The 18,598-nt window shown below is 38.7% G+C and overlaps 1 protein-coding gene and 1 long non-coding RNA gene across 7 annotated transcripts; one reads left to right on the top strand and one right to left on the bottom strand.

Annotated features, from left to right (window-relative positions):
* The first annotated feature begins 933 nt into the window (after positions 1-933).
* On the top strand, positions 934-18,208 carry LOC138028602 (uncharacterized). Of its 2 annotated transcripts, none has more exons than XR_011127689.1 (3): positions 934-1,106; positions 17,255-17,326; positions 17,880-18,208. It is a non-coding gene; the product is annotated as an uncharacterized lncRNA (long non-coding RNA). The 2 variants fall into 2 exon arrangements; XR_011127690.1 differs by lacking the exon at positions 934-1,106 and adding an exon at positions 13,768-13,908.
* Positions 3,183-15,960, bottom strand: LOC138028599 (uncharacterized). 5 transcript variants are annotated; one of them, XR_011127688.1, is made up of 18 exons: positions 14,609-15,960; positions 14,321-14,536; positions 13,461-14,057; positions 13,223-13,351; positions 13,084-13,144; positions 11,578-12,679; positions 11,356-11,487; positions 11,080-11,144; positions 9,809-10,772; positions 9,625-9,726; positions 9,156-9,209; positions 8,359-9,007; positions 8,182-8,277; positions 7,804-7,866; positions 4,048-7,614; positions 3,880-3,975; positions 3,466-3,519; positions 3,183-3,278 (listed from the first exon to the last, which is right to left on the bottom strand). XR_011127688.1 is itself a non-coding variant. In XM_068876200.1 (16 exons), exons 1-3 carry the CDS (start codon positions 13,564-13,566, stop codon positions 13,089-13,091), a joined length of 291 nt encoding a protein of 96 aa, XP_068732301.1. In that variant the 5' UTR covers positions 13,567-13,595; the 3' UTR covers positions 3,183-3,278; positions 3,466-3,519; positions 3,880-3,975; positions 4,048-7,614; positions 7,804-7,866; positions 8,182-8,286; positions 8,359-9,007; positions 9,156-9,209; positions 9,625-9,726; positions 9,809-10,772; positions 11,080-11,144; positions 11,356-11,487; positions 11,578-12,679; positions 13,084-13,088. The 5 variants fall into 5 exon arrangements, 3 of the variants coding, with proteins under 3 accessions (XP_068732301.1, XP_068732300.1, XP_068732299.1); XR_011127687.1 differs by lacking the exon at positions 11,356-11,487 and having other exon boundaries at positions 8,182-8,286; XM_068876200.1 differs by lacking the exons at positions 14,321-14,536; positions 14,609-15,960 and having other exon boundaries at positions 8,182-8,286; positions 13,461-13,595.
* Positions 18,209-18,598: the final 390 nt, after the last annotated feature.

Here is an 18,598-nt window from a genome sequence, read left to right as displayed (position 1 = left end):
AAACAAGTTAAGAGATTTGTTTGTTTTGTCCGCTCGGTCTGAATACATAGACGAAAGTTGGGTGGTTTAAACAGGTTGTCTAAGGTGTGATGCCGGCAGTTTCAATGGATAGCACTCCGTGTGAAAGATTGCATAAATCGTCAACATGATACGAGACAACTACCCACGTTCCGTCCCAAACTCATAAATAAGTACTAATCTGAAGATAAAGGACAAACACTAGACGTGTTTCACATTAAAGTATTTTCCAGTCTTCCTTCGAGCTTGCAATGTCTTGTACTTTCCTTATTTTCACGATATCTTCTTTCTTTTAATAGCAGACTATAATCCGCAATTCAAATATATACATTTCTGTCAATCATTGAGTCCTTTCACGGGAACAAATGAGCTCAACAAATTGACCTGCTCTCAACTGTGTAGCTTCATTGTTCAGTTGGCAGAGCATTGCATCGGCATAGCAGTGGTCATTGGGTTCGAATCCCGTCACGTCAAAGCCGCCTAAATTTTTCAAGTGTCTATAAAGCGACAATTGCTTAAAATTGTCTGGTTTAAGTGCGAAGGTCACTTTAACATTTCGCCAAATTGTTATTTTTCCCTTGATTCTTTTGATTCATCGTAACATGACTAAACGTTCATTATATGTCCGATTACCTGTTTGTTTTGTAGCTTTTTCGCGCACTTCATGATAGGGAATAGCGTGCAGAAGGTTAAAAAATATAGCTTCATAACAGCTCCGTTTGCACTGGGCAGGGCGCATTGTCTTACCCTCTTTGTATCGAAAACAAAGTTACAGATCAGCTAGGAACCCGTATGTTATTTTCTTATTATCCAATGAAAGCGTGGAGAAAAGCTCTCTAACGCTAAGACATTGACCAATGATATTTCATGGTTTTTGAAACGTCATATTTAAAGAGATTAGTGTTCGATTTCATCAGCCGAAAGCCAATTTACTTGCGCAGTTAAATCACATTGAATGTTTTGTGTTTTGTGCTGTTTGCAAAGTTGCGATAATTGTGCTGCGCCAGTGCAGCAAAGAAGTTAGTCAGTCCTTTGTATCGTGTATCCATTTTTGGAATGAAGAAAAGACTTGATGTTGGCTCGGACAGGTGTGCTTTCTTCTTACTTTTTACGTAAATACTGAGCTTAAGAGAACATAGGAACTGCTAAGGACGCGCAAGCTCAGGAATGCAATTTTTAGTTGTAAGCTACCAGGAATCATTCGATAACCCATCGTTACATTACGCGTTTAAATGAATAGTCCAAATTCCCTTCAAACCAAACATTGCAATGGCTTGACTTTTCAACCGTCGTCATATTGTCTTCGTATGCCAACTGTTTGCGCAATCTTTGCTTGGTGCCTTTCTGCGCGCTTCGAATTGTTTCATTCTAGATAAGGATTCTAAAGTTGTATCTCTCGTATTACCGCTGAATGTCGGTTTTTCTAGGTTTCTCGTTTGCTAAAAAGTGTAAGGTGACAAAGGTCTTGTTAAAACCCCTTTTTGTTGTTGTGTAGTCATCTGTTGCGTGTAGCGTGCGTCCCTTTTTTCTTTCGACAAGAAAGTTTAAACTTAATTAGGTCAGCGTGCGATTTTCAAACGTGAGTAATATTATCGGCAGTCTTTTTGCCTTCTCGCGCAAGTATTTGAATTTGGCCTGTAGGTGAAAGAATTTTCTAGATGACTCGTAAACAAATAACTCTAAGTACTTCGACATAAGCCAAATGAGGAGGAGCCAAGAATTGAGGGAGAATACATATATTGATCAGTTTGCACCTCGCGTGAGTTCCTCGCAGTTGACGTGCCTTTCATAGCGTATGACGAAAAGTGCGGCATACTAAGTTATCCTTTTATTGTTTTCCTTTCGATAGCATATGCTACCAAACGTGTTTTTAGAGTAAATCTGACGTAAAGTAGATTAGATTAAATTGGTCAGAATGGCATGACAGTTAATTCATTGACATGTTCAAATTCTTGCACCTATGCAAGTCCTTTTCGAGCTGTAAAGAGGTATTTGCCAAAATCAATACAAAATGGAAAGATATGTCAGGACCATTTCCCCAATCCTTAGAATCCCTGCTAGCAAACGAAGCCACGAAGCCAAAAATTTATACCACTCCGAGGTTAACTGGCGATTTCTGAATACTGACTAACGCTTTTTGCATTTCGGTGCGTCATAACATTTTACACGAGTCGTTGTCATTACATGCCTTATTTCAATGAAAGATCTTCTTGCCGTCGTGTTATTTGAATTCAGTTTTCAATTTTTTGGTGCCGTCATTATTGATGTGACATTCCTCTTCTACTGTTGGCACAAATACGCAATATAAAAATCCGTCAAGTTAAATTTTAATCAGTTCTTGTAACTTTTTTGTATCCTGTGTCCCCCTCGAGCGGAGCTATCAGTTAGTTATCAAGGGTTAGAAGTATTGTTACATGCAAAACATGATTGATTACCCTTTCTTTTCTTCTTATTCTTCGTTCGGGAAAAGGAATACCAAGGGTTCATCCTTCGCTTTTACGATTGTTGTGAGGGCAAAGAATAATCGGCTGTCAGACTCGAGCAGTTTAAAGCCCCGATACATACCTTTCATTCACGTCATATTTGAGATGGATTTACTGGCTGCTATCTTTACACTTCATAATTATTAATTTTTCTAATTCACGATTTCTATACATGATTTTCAATTTGATGATTATTTATAATTGTAGATTCTATTCGATTTGTATTTACATAGTTTAGTTAGGCGTCATTATCATTATGGTACATGCTTCACGGCAGATATGGTAAAGCACGAAATTTTAGTCCTATCATCAGGTGGCAACAAGCAGCCTTAGACTTCAAGATCTCTTCAGAGGATCCTCGCTGATCCCAACGAGACTGTTCTTCGAATTGCTGCCAACTCAACCCGAGTATTAATGATGCTCATTAATCAGCATTGATCATTCTCATTATTGTCATCATCATCTTCATTATTATTATTATTAGTAGTAGTAGTAATAGTATATAACAAAGGGCATAAATTTCATTTTATTAGGTAGTAAAGTCTATTGATTTGCTGATAGGCCATGTTTTCATCTCTCTGCAGTGAGTCCATTTGGTTGCATGCACGTTCGTAAGGAGATTTAATAATCAAAGACTTCCCTTCTTACATTAGTAAAGAAAAGAAAATACACTGACTACACTTCAATCACTGAACCCTGTTTTATTGAATGTTTGGATATAAGTAAAAGGCCTCTTCGCTAACTTTCCGGCAGTCCAGTTCCTTGTCATGTGGAAAGCTGTTGATGAAACCAAACAAAACGTCGACCATTAGCCAACTGATTCGACAAGGCTTTAGTCTTTTCGATGCTGTACAGGCATCTGTTTGAAAAAGAAAAACTACAACAACATGAGGATAACAGAAGGTAAACTGGGTTGAAGACATTTAAGTCGGCAACTTTCTGCAACACCTTTAGGTTTCTTTACCTTATCGCCGCTAACGTCGACGGGTTAAATTCGTCTGCCAGTCCGCTTCATATCCTGTGGAAAATAATCACGAAAGGTGATTACATCATGGTGACTTATTGACCAAAGAGTATACCGACACAATGAAGTGCGTTCACCGAAGCTCAGTGGAAATGATACGAGAGCAAAGACGAAGGCTTAATATCATGTTTTAGACTGAGTAGCGCGGATTGAGAACTTGAACTCATGTTTTTGAAAGTATTAATATATATTATATCTTTATCCTTTTTAAAGTACATTATATATAACCTCGTCCTTCTACAGTTTGAGGGCTAACAAGGACATAAAAACCCAAATAGATCAAAGCAAAGGATCTGCAGTAAACCACTTACGAGCATTGAACTGGGAGTTTTTAGTGAAGTCTTCAACACCTACCTCCATTTGAGTTGCGCGTTATGTTAAATGTTTCTCCATACCACGACTCGACCGTTATAGTTGTCTTGATAATTCTACCGTTGTTAACGTTGAAACCTGGAGAGGGTTCGATAGTATTACTTTAAAACAATCTTCCTGCTGCAACGTTCCGGAGTGATTGAAACTAACCTCCTTTTACAGGGTTGTAATGTAGTGTAATACCGGGATTTGAACTGTACAATTTCCTAGCTTCAACTACTTCTTCTTGGGAGCGGAAAGGTTCAGGCGGCTCGTACGGTGAAGCCATCTTTCCTTTGTTGGGATGTACAATTTAAATTGAAGATAAGCTGCTATAACGTAGAGAATTCACCAGGTATCGGATTGTTATCACGCCGCAAAGAAAGGGGGTAATGCCAAAAGTTTGCTTCGCTAAGCTTAATTTTATGCAAATCGATCTTTTGTGACGCACTCAGTTAGCGTTTCACTAAAATTTGAGGGCGGAGCCACATCTTACGAGAAAAGCAATTTTGGTCAGACGAAATGAATGTGTTTGCGTAATTTTCAATTGGCGCGCCCCGCGTTTGTCGACAGATTATTAAATCTTGTGAGTAAGGAAGTCAACGTGGTTGCACTGCTTCATTAGGATGTCCTAGAAGAAGACTTGATCACCTCCTGATCCAAATGGTGTTTAAACCATCTTTTAGACAGGCTAATGTCAGGGATATCAACCCTTGAGAACTATCGAGGTTTAGTACGATTTGAAAGCACGTGACGCCAGAAAAGTGTGTCTAAAGGCCTCAACTTACTTCTTGACTAAAAAAAGTTAAGAGATTTGTTTGTTTTGTCCGCTGGGTCTAAATACATTGACGAAAGTTGGGTGGTTTAAACAGGTTGTCTTAGGTGTGATGCCGGCAGTTTAAATGGATAGCACTCCGTGTGAAAGATTGCATAAATTGTCAACATGATACGAGACAACTACCAACGTTCCGTCCCAAACTCATAAATAAGTACTAATCTGAAGGTAAAGGACAAAGAGTAGACGTGTTTCACATTAAAGTATTTTCCAGTCTTCGAGCTTGCAATGTCTTTTACTTTCCTTATTTTCACGATATCTTCTTTCTTTTAATAGCAGACTATAATCCGCAATTCAAATATATACATTTCTTTCAATCATTGAGTCCTTTCCCGGGAACAAATGAGCTCAACAAATTGACCTGCTCTCAACTGTGTAGCTTCATTGTTCAGTTGGCAGAGCATTGCATCGGCATAGCAGTGGTCATTGGGTTCGACTCCCGTCACGTCAAAGCCGCCTAAATTTTTCAAGTGTCTATAAAGCGACAATTGCTTAAAATTGTCTGGTTTAAGTGCGAAGGTCACTTTAACATGTCGCCAAATTATGTTATTTTTCCCTTGATTCTTTTGATTCATCGTAACATGACTAAACGTTCATTATATGTCCGATTACCTGTTTGTTTTGTAGCTTTTCTTTAAGTTGTTAGGCATCGCGCACTTCATGATAGAAAACAGCGTGCAGGAGGTTAAAAAACAGCTTCATAACAGCGCCGTTTGCACTGGGCAGGGCGCATTGTCTTACCCTCGATCATCTAGGAACCCGTGTGTTATTTTCATATTATACAATGAAAACGTGGAGAAAAGCTCTCTAACGCTAAGGCATTGACCAATGATATTTCATGGTTTCTGAAACGTCACATTTAAAGAGAATAGTGCTCGATTTCATCAGCCGTAAGCCAATTTACTTGCGCAATTAAATCACATTGAATGTTTGTAGTTTGTGCTGTTTGCAAAGTTGCGATAATTGTGCTGCGCCAGGGAAGCAAAGAAGCGAGTCAGTCCTTTGTATCTTGTATTCATTTTTGGAGTGAAGAACAGACTTGATGATAGCATGGACAGGTGTGCTTTCTTCTTACTTTTTACGTAAATTACTGAACATAGGAGGAGCGGTGGCCTCATGGTTAGTGCGCTCGACTCCGGATCGAGTGGTGCAGGTTCGGGTCCTGGCCGGGGACATTGTGTTGTGTTCTTGGGCAAGACACTTTACTGTCACGGTGCCTCTATCCACCCAGGTGTATAAATGGGTACCGGCATAATGCTGGGGGTAACCCTGCGATGGACTAGCATCCCATCCAGGGGGGAGTAGAAATGCTCCTAGTCGCTTCATGCTACGGAAACAGGAGATAAGCGCCGGCCTGATGGGCCTTCTGGCTCGTAAGCAGTGACTTTACTTTACTGAACTGAAGAGAACATGGGAACTGCTAAGGACGCGCAAGCTCAGGAATGCAATTTCTAGTTGTAAGCTACCGGGAATCATTCGATAACCCATCGTTACATTACGCGTTTAAAGGAATAGTCCAAATTCCCTTAAAACAAAACATTGCAATGGATTGAGTTTTCATGCCAACTATTTGAGCTATTGTTGCCTGTTGCCTTTCTGGGGGCTTCGAATTGTTTCATTACAAACATGGATTCTAAAGTTGCAACTCTCGTATTACCACTGAATGTCGGTTTTCCTGGGTTTCTCGTTTGCTAAAGAGCGTAAGGTGACAAAGGTCTTGTTAAACGCTCGTCTTCCCTTTTTTGTTGTTGTGTGGTCATCTGTTGCGTGTAACGTGCGTCCCTTTTTTCTTTCGACTAGAAAGTTTAAACTTGTTTAGGTCAGTGTACGATTCTCAAACGTGAGTAAAATTGTGTGAACCATTTATGCCTTCTCGCTCAAGTGTTAGGGTTAGGAATTTGGCCTTCGTAGATTTTGTTTCCTAGCTGACTCATAAACAAAGAACTCTAAATACTTCCACATTAGCCAAAAGAGGAGAAGCCAATAATTGAGGGAGAATACATATGTTTATCACTTGCGACTCGTGTGAGTTCCTCGAATATAATGTGCCTTTTATAAGCATACTAAATTATCATTTTAATTGTATTTTCCTTTCAATCGCATATGCTACCAAACGTGTTTTCAGTGTAAACTTGACGTAAAGTAGATTACATGAAATTGGTGAGAATGGAATACAGTTATTTTATTGACATGTTGTTTAAATTCTTGCACCTGTGCAAGTCGTTTTCGAGCGATAAAAAACAAAAGAATTCAGCTTAATCTAAGTTACTTGCCCAAATCAACGTAAAATTCAAAGATAAATTTCCGGAAAATTACCTTAATTCTTGAAATGTCAGCTAGGAAACATAACCACGACAAATTTTGAGAATTCTGACAGAAACTAGCAAATTTGGTACATTAAGGTTTGTTGCATTTTGTTTCGTCTTCTTGGCGTCTTGTTATTTCAATTTTTAATTTTTTGGTGACTTCAATATTAACCTGACATTCAAATCCTGTACTGTTGGATCTTAAGTAAAAGGTATTGTAACTTATGTTGTGGTTTGTGCTCTATTCAAACGGAGTGATCAGTTAGTTATAAAAGGTGGCAAGTATCGTTGCGCTGTAACCATCAATTATTACCCGATCTTTTTGACTTTGTTCGTGAAAAACCACACCAAAGGTTTGCCGTCCTTCAGTTTCACGATTGAAGTGAGGATAAGGGGTGCGCATTTCATTTGATTAGGTGGGTCTGTTGATTTGTTGTATAGGCCATGTTTTAATCTCAATAATGAGTCCATTTAGCCCTATCGTTGTAAGTAGATACACCAACTACGCCTTAATTACTATTTTATTGAATTCTTGAGTATCATTAACAATTATCTATTCTAACTTTCCGGGAGTCCAGTTCCTCGTCTTAAGAAAACCTGTTGATTCAACAAGCAAAATGTCAACCATAAAACAACTGATTAGAAAAAAGCTGTATTCTCTTTTGATGCTATGAAGGCATGCAATTGAAAAAAAAACTGCAATGAAGGGTTAACAGAAGGTAAACTGGATTTGACATGAAGAAGTTTTAGTCGACAAACTTCTGCAACACCTTTAGGTTTCCTTACCTTATGATCGCGGATGACGTCGAAGGTTTACACTCGTCTACGGGTCGTAAGTATACGTGTATTCTGTGGAGAATAATCGCTAGAGGTGAGGACATCATGGCTATTTATTGATCAAAGAGTATACCGTCTTAGGCACAGAATGATGTAAGAATTTAACAAATCTCTGTGGAAAAGATAGAGGGGCAAAGGCGAAGGTTTAATGTTGCGGTTTGGAGTAGCGCGGATTGAGAAATAAAAACGTGTGAGCGGATTTAGGCTCTGTCGTTCGAATTCTCGTCAAGGACACAAAAACCCAATAGATCAAAGCAAACGAACTTCAGTAAACCAACGCACGAGCATTGGACTGGGAGTTTTTAGTGAAAAGTATGTAAAACGTACCTCCATAAGAGTTGCGCGTTACGTTGTATGTTCGTCCACTCCTGGACTGGACTGTTACAGTTGTCGCAGTCTGCAAAATTCTTCCAGCCCTGTTAACTGTGAAACCTGGTGAGGGTTTTATAGTATAACTTTTAAACAATTACTCGAATGAGAAGTTTAGTAGTGATTGGAACTAACGTTTTGTTCTTGGGTTGTAAGTTAGTGTTATGTTGTCTCCAATTCTAACTTCTTCGTTGCCTAAGAAAGGCTCACACCGCTCGAATCCTGTGGCCATATTTTCTTTGTTGATGTAGAATTTAAATTGCTTCTAAGCGATACGAACTCTGCTATAAAGTAGACAATTCAACCGGTATGGTTGTAAGCTTGCCACATGGAAAAGGATAATTCCAAATTTTGCTTTGCTAAGCTTAATTTTATGCAAATAGATATTTGCTGCGCGCTCAGTTAGATTTCATTAAAATTCGAGGGCGGAGCTACAACTTAGGAGAAATGGAATTTCGGTCAGAGATGTGGTTCTGGCGCGTTTGCGCAAATTTTAATTTGCGCGCCCTGCCTTTGTCGAGAGAATATGAAATCCCGTGAGTAAGGAAGTCAACGATTCCTGTAGAGTTTTTATTTGCGTCAGTTATGCTTGTTATATAGGTGGGCCTAATTGCTGTCGAAGAACTCAAGTCAATAAAGCGGGACAAGTACACACACGTAGTAAAACGTTTAATTAATCTCAGGTAATATCACAACGGAATTTCACAGTGATAAAGGGATTGAACTGTCTCAAGGAGCTTCTTGCGCTTTGTCCTCAGCTTTCCGGGAAAGATCTTTCGTCATGCTGTGTCAAATGCAGGAGAATGTCTTAGTACATAATACCAGAAGCATAAATTGTAGCAAACAGAAGACTGTTAAAACATCTGAAGTGGTGTAATAACGCTAGGTAGAGCAATAACCCACCTCGGGTATCTCAAAAAATTATTCCTCACCTTGATTCTGGTTGCGTTTTCTTACCCACGTAAACCACGATACAGCCTCGTATTCTGTCGGAGAAGATAATTCAAGTTAAGGAGTTACGTGACATGATGCAGTTATTTTATTTGCTATCCTAACCGATTTTCATCAACGTGTATGTATAAAAAATCGACATCAATAAGTATTTTAGAAGTGAGGCAACGGGTTTTGGATCTGTTTAGTTCCGTTTCTTTTTTTCACTCGAACAAGAATTATAAATTCACCATTGCTGCAACCGCGGACACAGTTGTCACGAGAAAATGTCTTGTAGATCGAGTTGAGGTATTAAGACCAGCAACTGTTATCGACGCGAAATTCAAGATGCATTTTGTGTGTTTGCGGCTCATTCCCAGAGTTTCATACTTTGCTTTTAGTGTTTTATATTCTGTTTCCCTGAAGATACCGTCAATTAAACAACACGTCAATCGGTTTATTGGTTCTTACTTCCTCCTTGTTTTCGGGTAATTTTGAACGTTGTTCCTGAGGCAGACTTGACAGTTATCAAGGTCGCAATTTCGGTCAGCCTTCCCTTCTCCACTTTGCAATCTAAACACAAATGGGTTTGAGTGTAAGTCCTTCAAAATTTGCAAGCTACACTAGGAGACGATCGGAGCGGATTGAAACGAACCGTATTGACGAGGCCTGTATTTGATTGTTACAGCGGGATTGTCATGCAAGCTCCATCCAATATCCACTGTCTCCACAGCTAAAACAAATGGTTCGTCTGTCGAATTGTCTGTCATTTTACAGTCCTAAATGGTGCAGTTTCAGTAGCAGTAGATTTTGCCTTAGTAGCGCAAATATGCTCAGCTTCGCAAACGTTTAATGCAATTCAGTTATTTCTTATTGGGTGTCATGATCTCTTATGTGCGCAAACGCATGCCGGTAAACAAAGGTTCCTGTGATGCCTCACAATTCCCTTGTTGATTGATTATCACGATGACCCAGTACAGTTAGAAGATTGATTTTGTTTTTATTAACTTTGCCAGTCAAGCTGGCAGAGCGCCACAACAGCTTGCGCCAATTACTGTGGCCCCTTTTTTACCCTCCCAACCATGATACTCAACAGAAGACAGACCACAACACCGGGAACTACGTGCCCTACTCTTAGCGACAAGTGTGTGGGTTCTTTTACGTCCCATAGGATTATTAACATTGAAGGGTTGTGAGACGGGACCTCCGGCTTATCGTCCTTATCCGAGAAGGACTTGGAAATAAAAGGCATCGTTGAAGTGGGTAGATGAGGTTGTGTCTTTGTATCAATGCCCAGATGCCAATGCAGGCAGAACGGTCAGGGTTAGACTTCCTTTCCTTTGGGGACTCTGGCATCCGGTTAGTCTCTTCAGAAGATGAAAATGTTACAGTTCGAGTCACTAGTGGCCTTTTTGCTGATCGATATTTGCTCTTCGAGTAGAGTCTGTGCTTTATCAAGGGTACACACGTTCACATGAAGGCTTGATTTTCTTTTATTGCCGCAAAAAGAACATTTTCGTATCACATCATTATTTAAAATTTAAATTCGCAGTGGAACAAAGTCTTCAAAACAGCGCTAGTTTCTTTCTGTAGTCTGCTTTTAGGCAACCGCCACATATCTGTTGGTTAAAGCAAATCGATTGTTTCATATTACATATTCAGCCTCTGCAGAATTAGTATTAGGCATATTGTTGCATTTTGATCGGAAGGGAGGTGCAAGGGAACCTTTTGAGATCTCGACTTCGCGATTTCGTTTTGTTATATAATAGCAATACGCAATGCTACTGGGCAGTCGAGATGTTTACGTATGTTTACTCGAACATAGGAGAAAAAGGCTCCTTGTTATTTGTGCTCATTTCGATTGGGAGCAAATTTAAAGCAATGAACTCACAGATACAACTGTCTTTCTAAAGCAACATAGCTTACGTTTCAGAGCTTTACTTTTCTTCCTTCAAAATAATATTCCTGTCCGTTGGCGTCTATGTCACATTCTTTAAAAGGAAAAAAAAAATGTTTGTTTTAGAAGTTTGTTATTTAGAAGTACTGTGACAAATGTAACTGGTGACGTTTTTAGTTCCTCTTTTGGAGTAGAACTCGGTTATTTCATTTCCCACTGCGACTGTGTTTGATTTGTGCTACTTTGATATTATTTCGTTCTCCTATTCTAGGATAAAAATGTTTATCTCTGTAATGAAGACCTACCTCCATTGTCATAATATCGTCTGAATTCTATGACATTCGCCTTTGATGTAACAAGTCTAAGTTTTCTATATCTTCTGCCGTTGCTAATGTCATCCTTGTTTTCAGACACATAGCCGTTGAAAACTTGAAATTCTAAGGATATGGAAGAAGTTTCACGGAGAAGTTGTCACTTGTTGAATTTTGTTTAACACATAAAACGAAGATTTATAAATGCCAACAAACCTCTGTCCGGAGTGTAAAATATAGTTACTTCTGCAGTATCATCTTCGATTCCGATTTGTATAACTTCGCAATATTTAGGGCCATGTGGTTCGTCTAGTTCATTTCCATCACCCATTTTGTCAATTACAGAAAGATTAAGAGCGAGTATGTCAATCAAGTTTGTTTGCGCCAATGTGGTACTTTACTGACCAACGTCTCTCTATCTGTTGGATTATATTGCGATTTTCTTTTGATCTGTATTGTTTTCGGTACTGCGCACTTTCGAAGTTGTGCTTGTTCGCGTACCCTTTTCAGTATTCACAACTTGCTATTTTTAGTCTCTGTTGTGTGATTGCAAGCTGTTAATTTAAAACCGTCCGAGCAAATGACACCAAATAAGTGTAATGAGAATTTCTGTTTTGACCTCGTGCCGTTCTTTTTCTCTATACAATCAGTATCACAAACACTCGTCTCGCACTCATCGTATCATGTTCTTGGACTGAATATATCGTGTTCCATTTCTTCAACAAGAGTGCGCACGTCTCCCAAAAAGTTAAGAATGTTATTTCGACCTCTTTCAGTGCTGTGAACCTTTTAGGTTTGGAAAGATAAGTTTCGTTTTCAGCAAAGCAAACGACGCTACATAGCAACTTTGACATCGTGATCCTTGAGCAACATGGGTGTAACAAGTCCGCATTCTTGTGTAATTTTCTTTAATGATTGATTGATCAGTTTATTTACCCCTCTTGCAGCTACAGCTGAATTACAAGGGAACCAGCAACTATATTATTGATATTTATAAGTACAAAAATTGTTCATCCGTTCAGTCCTGGCAGCTACTTTAACACTGCTATTTACAACAGAGCCAGAGCGAAGAGAATACCCATGGTGGGTTTCAGGGGGAATGGGTATTATGTTTGAAAGAAAACCTTTATCTTAGGCTTATTAACAGAGAGCGGGGAATCTCTCAACACATTTTATTTTCAATTAAACATTTTATTGCTGAAATAAAGCGAATTGAATACAATCTCAATTCACAGAAAGAAAGTACAATCCAATTATGTTGTTCTTGTATTCCTGCTGCCCCTCATTGTTTACTTCAGTTTTGACCTGTATGTCGGCGCTGCAATGGAAGCCATAGTAATCGTAGTTTTCCCAACTCCACGTTCACTGTAACAAAACTACTAATTGAGTGGTGCGCTTGAACGACAAGGGATTTGTATTAGTAGTGTTGCTATGATGTCTTTCAAGGGACACTGAATTAATAGATGCCCGGCTTTGCACCCGATTAGTCCGTACGATTGAGAAACTGTCAATACTATTTCTTGGCTGTTGTGTTGAGTTTGTAGCAATTTGATTTGCTTGTTTAGTGTGTCAAATTTAATCCTATTATCCTACAGTGTATGTCAGTTAAAATCTCTCCAGTTGTAGGTAACCATGTTCACCAATTTCAAAATCATGATTTTCATCAGTGACCGGTGATTAAGAAGACATGTGTTTGAAGAACAAATCATCAATGCAACTTACCGAACTTATAGTTCAACAGCTCTCTGCTTTACCCAATATCCTTGTGATTCGCACTCAAACTCTACAAAAGTGATAGCGGATATGAAACAAGGTTTTCTGGTTTCTTCAATAAATATAACCGCACTTTACTTTCTCTTACCTCCGTTATTGTAACGGCGGACGAAGAGGATCTTTCCTTTTGAAGTGACTAATTTCAATCGGTGATATCGTCTGCCATAATGTCTTCTTACTTCCTCCTCTGCTAGATACCCGTTGTGAATTTGAAACTCTTAAGATAATGAAACCCCAAGGAATCAGTTACTGATCTCAAATACTTTGTAAAAGTCCAATTGCAAGGAAAAGCCAATCCAGATTTTCTGTTATTAATTTCTACGAACCTTTGTTCGGAGTGTAAAATATGGTCACTTCGGCCGGTTTGCCTTCTTTTCCTATTCTTACTGCCTGACAAATATCCTGTGGCTCGTCAGGCTCAAACGAACTCATTTTGAAATTAAAGGCTGTGCGAAATTCTCGGCAAGTCACTGTGTCTTAAACCGAGTGCCTAGGTTTCGTCTCCTGATTCGCTTGCTTATGCGCAGGTTGCTTCGCGCGCCAGGATCTATGCGTCATAGTCTATTTTTGTAGTGCATTCACCCACTATTCTCAAAGAGAAGGCGACAACGTCCTTGGTGTTGAGTCTAACCTTTGTGTGTGATTGAGTCGGTGAATGCTCGAAGATGTGGCGGAGATACTGCGTTAAAAGGCACATTAAATGTACTCAGGATATATAAAGATGATGATGGTGATGGTGGCAGTTGCAAGGAAGATACAACTATACTCAAAAAGGTTTCCAAATATTTTAAAATGAAATATCAAATTTATTTTCCCACAATTATTGCTCGTTTAACAGTTTTACTTTATTAATTCTCGCCAAGCCATTCCACTTGTGCATTTGTTTCTTCTCTTGCCGATAACCACGAACGGTCCACAACACTCTGAAATAGATGCAATCAAGCTCTTAAAGAAAATGTGGTTGATACACCAACTAACCCCGATTTAATTCTTTTGGTCATGGAAGGAAGTAACCACAAAAAATAAACTGTCTTACATGATTTCGCATATTGGAAATCGAAAATTTATTCAAGTGTTAAGGGAGGAGTATCATTGCAAACTCAAATAAGCAGTCTAAATCTGTTCCTTCGTCCACTTAGGATATATCGATAAAAAAGCAACAAGACCGTAGGAAATCTCTACTTACTTTTAAGTGGCGAATTGTATCACCATTCATCTACGTTTACTCTAGACGCATCCATGGCCAGATTTGGTGGAACTATTGTATATTTATTTTGTTCAAGAGGAAGTCTGCCATCTCGTGTTATTATTATTTTACTTCCATGGGACGCCAAAATGACCAACTTCTCGATGCCATAGTTCGTTTGCTGTTTAAGAAGGCAGCCATTGTCTACGTGGTATTCTGCAAAGAAAAACGCATGTCGGTTTCAGTGTTCTTTCACGCGATGGAACACGTTTTCAGAATCGTTCCTACCTCCTCGCGGTTTGCGGTAGACATTTATGACTCCGTGTGTTGGTACCCATATCTTAAGGATCTCGTAAGTATTTGGCTCCATATTCATGCCTATTATAATTTCTCTAAAGTTGTGCAGAAGCCTTCCTTGGTGTTTAAATGACTGACAATGCAGAAAATGAATATGTTTCTTTCTGTTTTTCTGTTTATATTCCTTAATGATTCATTGAGTGAAGGTAGGCCAATCAGGCTAAAGAAATGACGAATGTTGTCATTTTGGGCAGTACTGAATAAGAAACTCTACCAATAGCATCGTTCAGTGGAGGGAAAGTCCGGATTTTTAAGCACACACACAGTTCTTGATTGTTCTTAGACTTGCGCGTGAAACTAGACTGATTTGCGCAACAGTCTTATCATTGGATGGCGCGTTTTCTACCCGTAATATTTTATCGAGAAGAGTCTCTTGTTCGCCAATCGATTTTACTAGTCTTTGGTTGTTGTGATGTAAAATGATACACTTGCATTTGGTCAGTGGTTTACACTCGACTGCATCGCGAACTCACAGACAGTTGTCACAGTGGTTAATGGGTGTAGTCAGTTTACCCCAACAATCGATACCGTGCCATATGAGTATTTTGAAATTGTGTGACACTCCAATGACTTCGTTTGCCGTGTCTCTGTTTTGAACTTTAGTAAACGTTTAACGGCACGTCTTAGTTTAAAGTATTGGTATATGTAAGAGAGATTGGTTTTTCCTAGAAGACAGTCCAGTTTCTCTTTTAACAAGTTCAATATTATATCAACAGAATGTCGCCTTTTGGAGCTATGCGAGTTCCTACCCTGTGCAATGTGCACAAGTTGTAGCAATGTATTCCATTTCTCTTTGCACTGCACAAATAGAACAGTAAGCCTGAACTTTTCCATGCTTTCTTTCATGTTCTTTGCGAACGTGATTTGCTGTTAGGACTTCATTCCGCAATTTTATTTAAAAACTACGAGGCTTATTTCGACGTGTGAGGATTTTTAGCCATCAGTATAATAGTGAGATTAATATTGTGAGCGATTTAAATTTGTGTTTGTGTGTGTCTTGAACAGAGTTGTCGAGAACTTTATAAACTGTCAACTTATAGTCTCATATGCATATAATTACAAGATTAACCTTGCGTAAATATGTTTTTCTGCGAAAGGAAGAGCCTTAATTAGTTGACATCTGACTGGTGACATTTTTTTGCACAGACAACTATCCTGTGTTCTCTAGACTGATAAAATACATCACATAAAATTGCCACTTCGCATTCAATTGGTTATCTCCTAGAATTCACCGACGGATCTTAAGTTAGAACCTTGGTACCCAATGCTGACATTGATAAGTCAACACATGCAGAAACAGCAATTTGCTTTCTTACCTTTGAAATTGGGGATATATATTTTGTTACACTGCCTTGTTAGTCTTACATCTCAACATTGGTTCTGTACAAGTTTCAGAAGCGAGAGAGATTCTCGCGTGTGTCTCTCGCAATATCATATGATATTTGTATAACCCTATTAACATGGTGGCTTTGCATGCCAGCACGCAAATATATTTTGCCCGAGTTTTGTCGTTTTGGTTCGGTCCTTTTACCTATCCAGTATAAAGTCAGAGATTTATGTCGTTTTTGAGATTCCTTGTCCGCGGGATCGTTTGAAACAGACTTATTTTAATCACAATTATCAATGATCAAATTCTCCTAACAGATATCTGTCATCGTAAAATAAGCTGTCATCTGTCTAGAAATCATTGGGTCAGATCCAGACCGGGTTGTTACACTTTGGAATATTTAAAATGAAAACACTATTGTTATTTTCTAATAACGTGTGCTATATATAACAGCGCCTTCTTGTCGATGTTTATTTTTTGCGGTTAAAGAGAAAATTGTGCTGTGTTGGTAGTTTCGAATTAAACAAAGGTAATGCTTTGATGGCATAACAATGTGGAATGCGCTTATGAAGCAAATCGTTTGTTATTGAATCCAATGCCTTATAATTTTACCTTATATGGGCATTCCAAGTTTTCAAAATAACTGAGCAGAATGATGCACGAGTTGATGCAAGGCGTTTAACTTTGACTTTCACGCTTAATTTGGGGATCAGAATCTTTACTGCTTTATATTTTCTAACGTTTCGTGCCAACAGTTGCCTTAATCTGCGTGAAAATGTTTTGCGTCCCATTTCTCGATTGCTCATTGGTGGATGAAAAGTAAAAATAACTTGCACCTTTGCCATGAAATAATAGCACTTCATATATTGTCAATGCAGTCGACAGGACGTCGTGTCTGTAACGAGCTGATTGGTCGATAATGATTCACGCGTCTGCCCTTTGAGGCGGGTATCATCCCTTCAGGCTGTTTACATAATTAGTAGATACTTGCTGCCCTCCCACGTTGCAACTTATGAATTCACTTTTCACGGTTAGGATGGATCCAAATTACGAAGGAAAGAATCTCGAAAAACGCCTAAAACAAGTTGCTATTGCGAGTGCTTACACTCTTACACCACCAACTGCATATGAGCCTGATGAGCCACCGTCGAAGGAAGGTGCTTCGTCTGCTTGTTATCAACTCAATCTCTTAACTGTGGCGGTTCCCTTTTATTGTTTACAAACGAAATCTTGTGTCTTGTTTCTCACAGTTGTAAGTGTTGAAGACAAAGTATTGAGAGTCGAACAGGAAGGTAATGTCTTCAAATATAAAGATACCTAAGGTGAGAAAGGCCGTGTGTTTTAGTCGTTTGTGTGTCTCAGATCATTGCTTAAATATCCTGTTTCATTTTGTAAAATATTGTCATGCAAACAATGCTTCATTGACTTTTACGTTCAAATTTGCCGCACGAACAATGCCACTTTGACGCATTGACGTTATTGTTGGGTTTCACATCATTGGTACATCGAACTTACAAAACAGCTCATGAAGGTACTGCTTAATGGTTTCTTTTTGGACCTACACAAAACTTTCCGCCATCTTAAATGATGCGAAACGACATCATCTCAAAGCTCTGTTGAATCCAAATGTTAATTTAGAAAACGACTCTCAGTTTAATAAGTGTGCCCTACTCAGTATTTATGAGGCTTACTAAAACGTTTGGGCGAACTCTATCCTTTTGTAGCAAAATACCCTCGCAAATTGCTCATTCATTTGGAGGCTGTTCGTGCCGAGTTTTCTCTTGCCTTTTCACCTGAGTCAACCAGGCAGTTCGACCTCTTACTGCCAATATTTGGTTTCAGCAATCGAAAACTGTTTACTTTATTTTCTTTTAGGAATACTAAGATGTGGATGAAAGACCAACCAATACCCACATACCAAGAACTATAAAGAAAAGCAGATCTGTTTACTCTTCAAGCAGGAATCAACAGCAGACAAAATTGATCACAGATTTGTTATTCTTGGGTCATTTACGAAGAGAATCAGCTTGCATGTTTTCAATTTTTTTCCCTTGTTTTACTCTCTCGTTCATTTTTTTGTTCCATTTTAGTATGTCATCTCAGTTACTTTCTTTAGCCATCAAAAAATCCTAGGAATAAGTTTCCGATAATTAAATGTAAATATTGTGGAAAAAAATATCCAGAATAATAAATTCTAAAGCCAACATTGTCATTTTTTGTTATTGGTACCTCCCTATGTTGGAAAATCCTTCGATACTATCATGAATGTTAGAAAATCATATTTGATACGAACATCTTCATTTGAATCCGCCTTATCATATGTTTTGAATGCCTAAATTTTCGGGGTGTTGTTCAACTCCTTGTGCTTGAATGCATCTAACTCTCTGAACTGTGATAAAAGAAGCTTTTTCTCTCTCTCACTAATGAACCTTGCAATTCATTTATTTCAAAATCCCTGCCTTTTGCAGTTGCAACTAAAGTTGACACGCAGAAATGGCATTTCACTGGGTTCTCTCCACCTGGACTGAGGAGTATCAAGTATTTATGAATCAATGAGTCAATGAGTCATGGTGACTCATGACTCATGACTCATT

The sequence above is a fragment of the Montipora capricornis genome, chromosome 13, assembly GCF_036669925.1.
Source record: "Montipora capricornis isolate CH-2021 chromosome 13, ASM3666992v2, whole genome shotgun sequence".
Taxonomy (NCBI): Eukaryota; Metazoa; Cnidaria; class Anthozoa; order Scleractinia; family Acroporidae; genus Montipora; species Montipora capricornis.
The sequence above is the reverse complement of the archived record's forward strand: the minus strand, read 5'-3'. Positions and strand labels throughout refer to the sequence as shown.

Bases quoted from the DNA above. Each gene is read 5' to 3' on its own strand.
- LOC138028599 (XM_068876198.1), bottom strand. From the start codon at position 11,692: ATGGGTGATGGAAATGAACTAGACGAACCACATGGCCCTAAATATTGC. The intron at 11,488-11,577 runs GTTTGTTGGCAT...CCATATCCTTAG, and splicing joins ATTTTACACTCCGGACAGAG to AATTTCAAGTTTTCAACGGC. The intron at 10,773-11,355 runs GTAGGTCTTCAT...TTTAACCAACAG, and splicing joins ACGATATTATGACAATGGAG to ATATGTGGCGGTTGCCTAAA.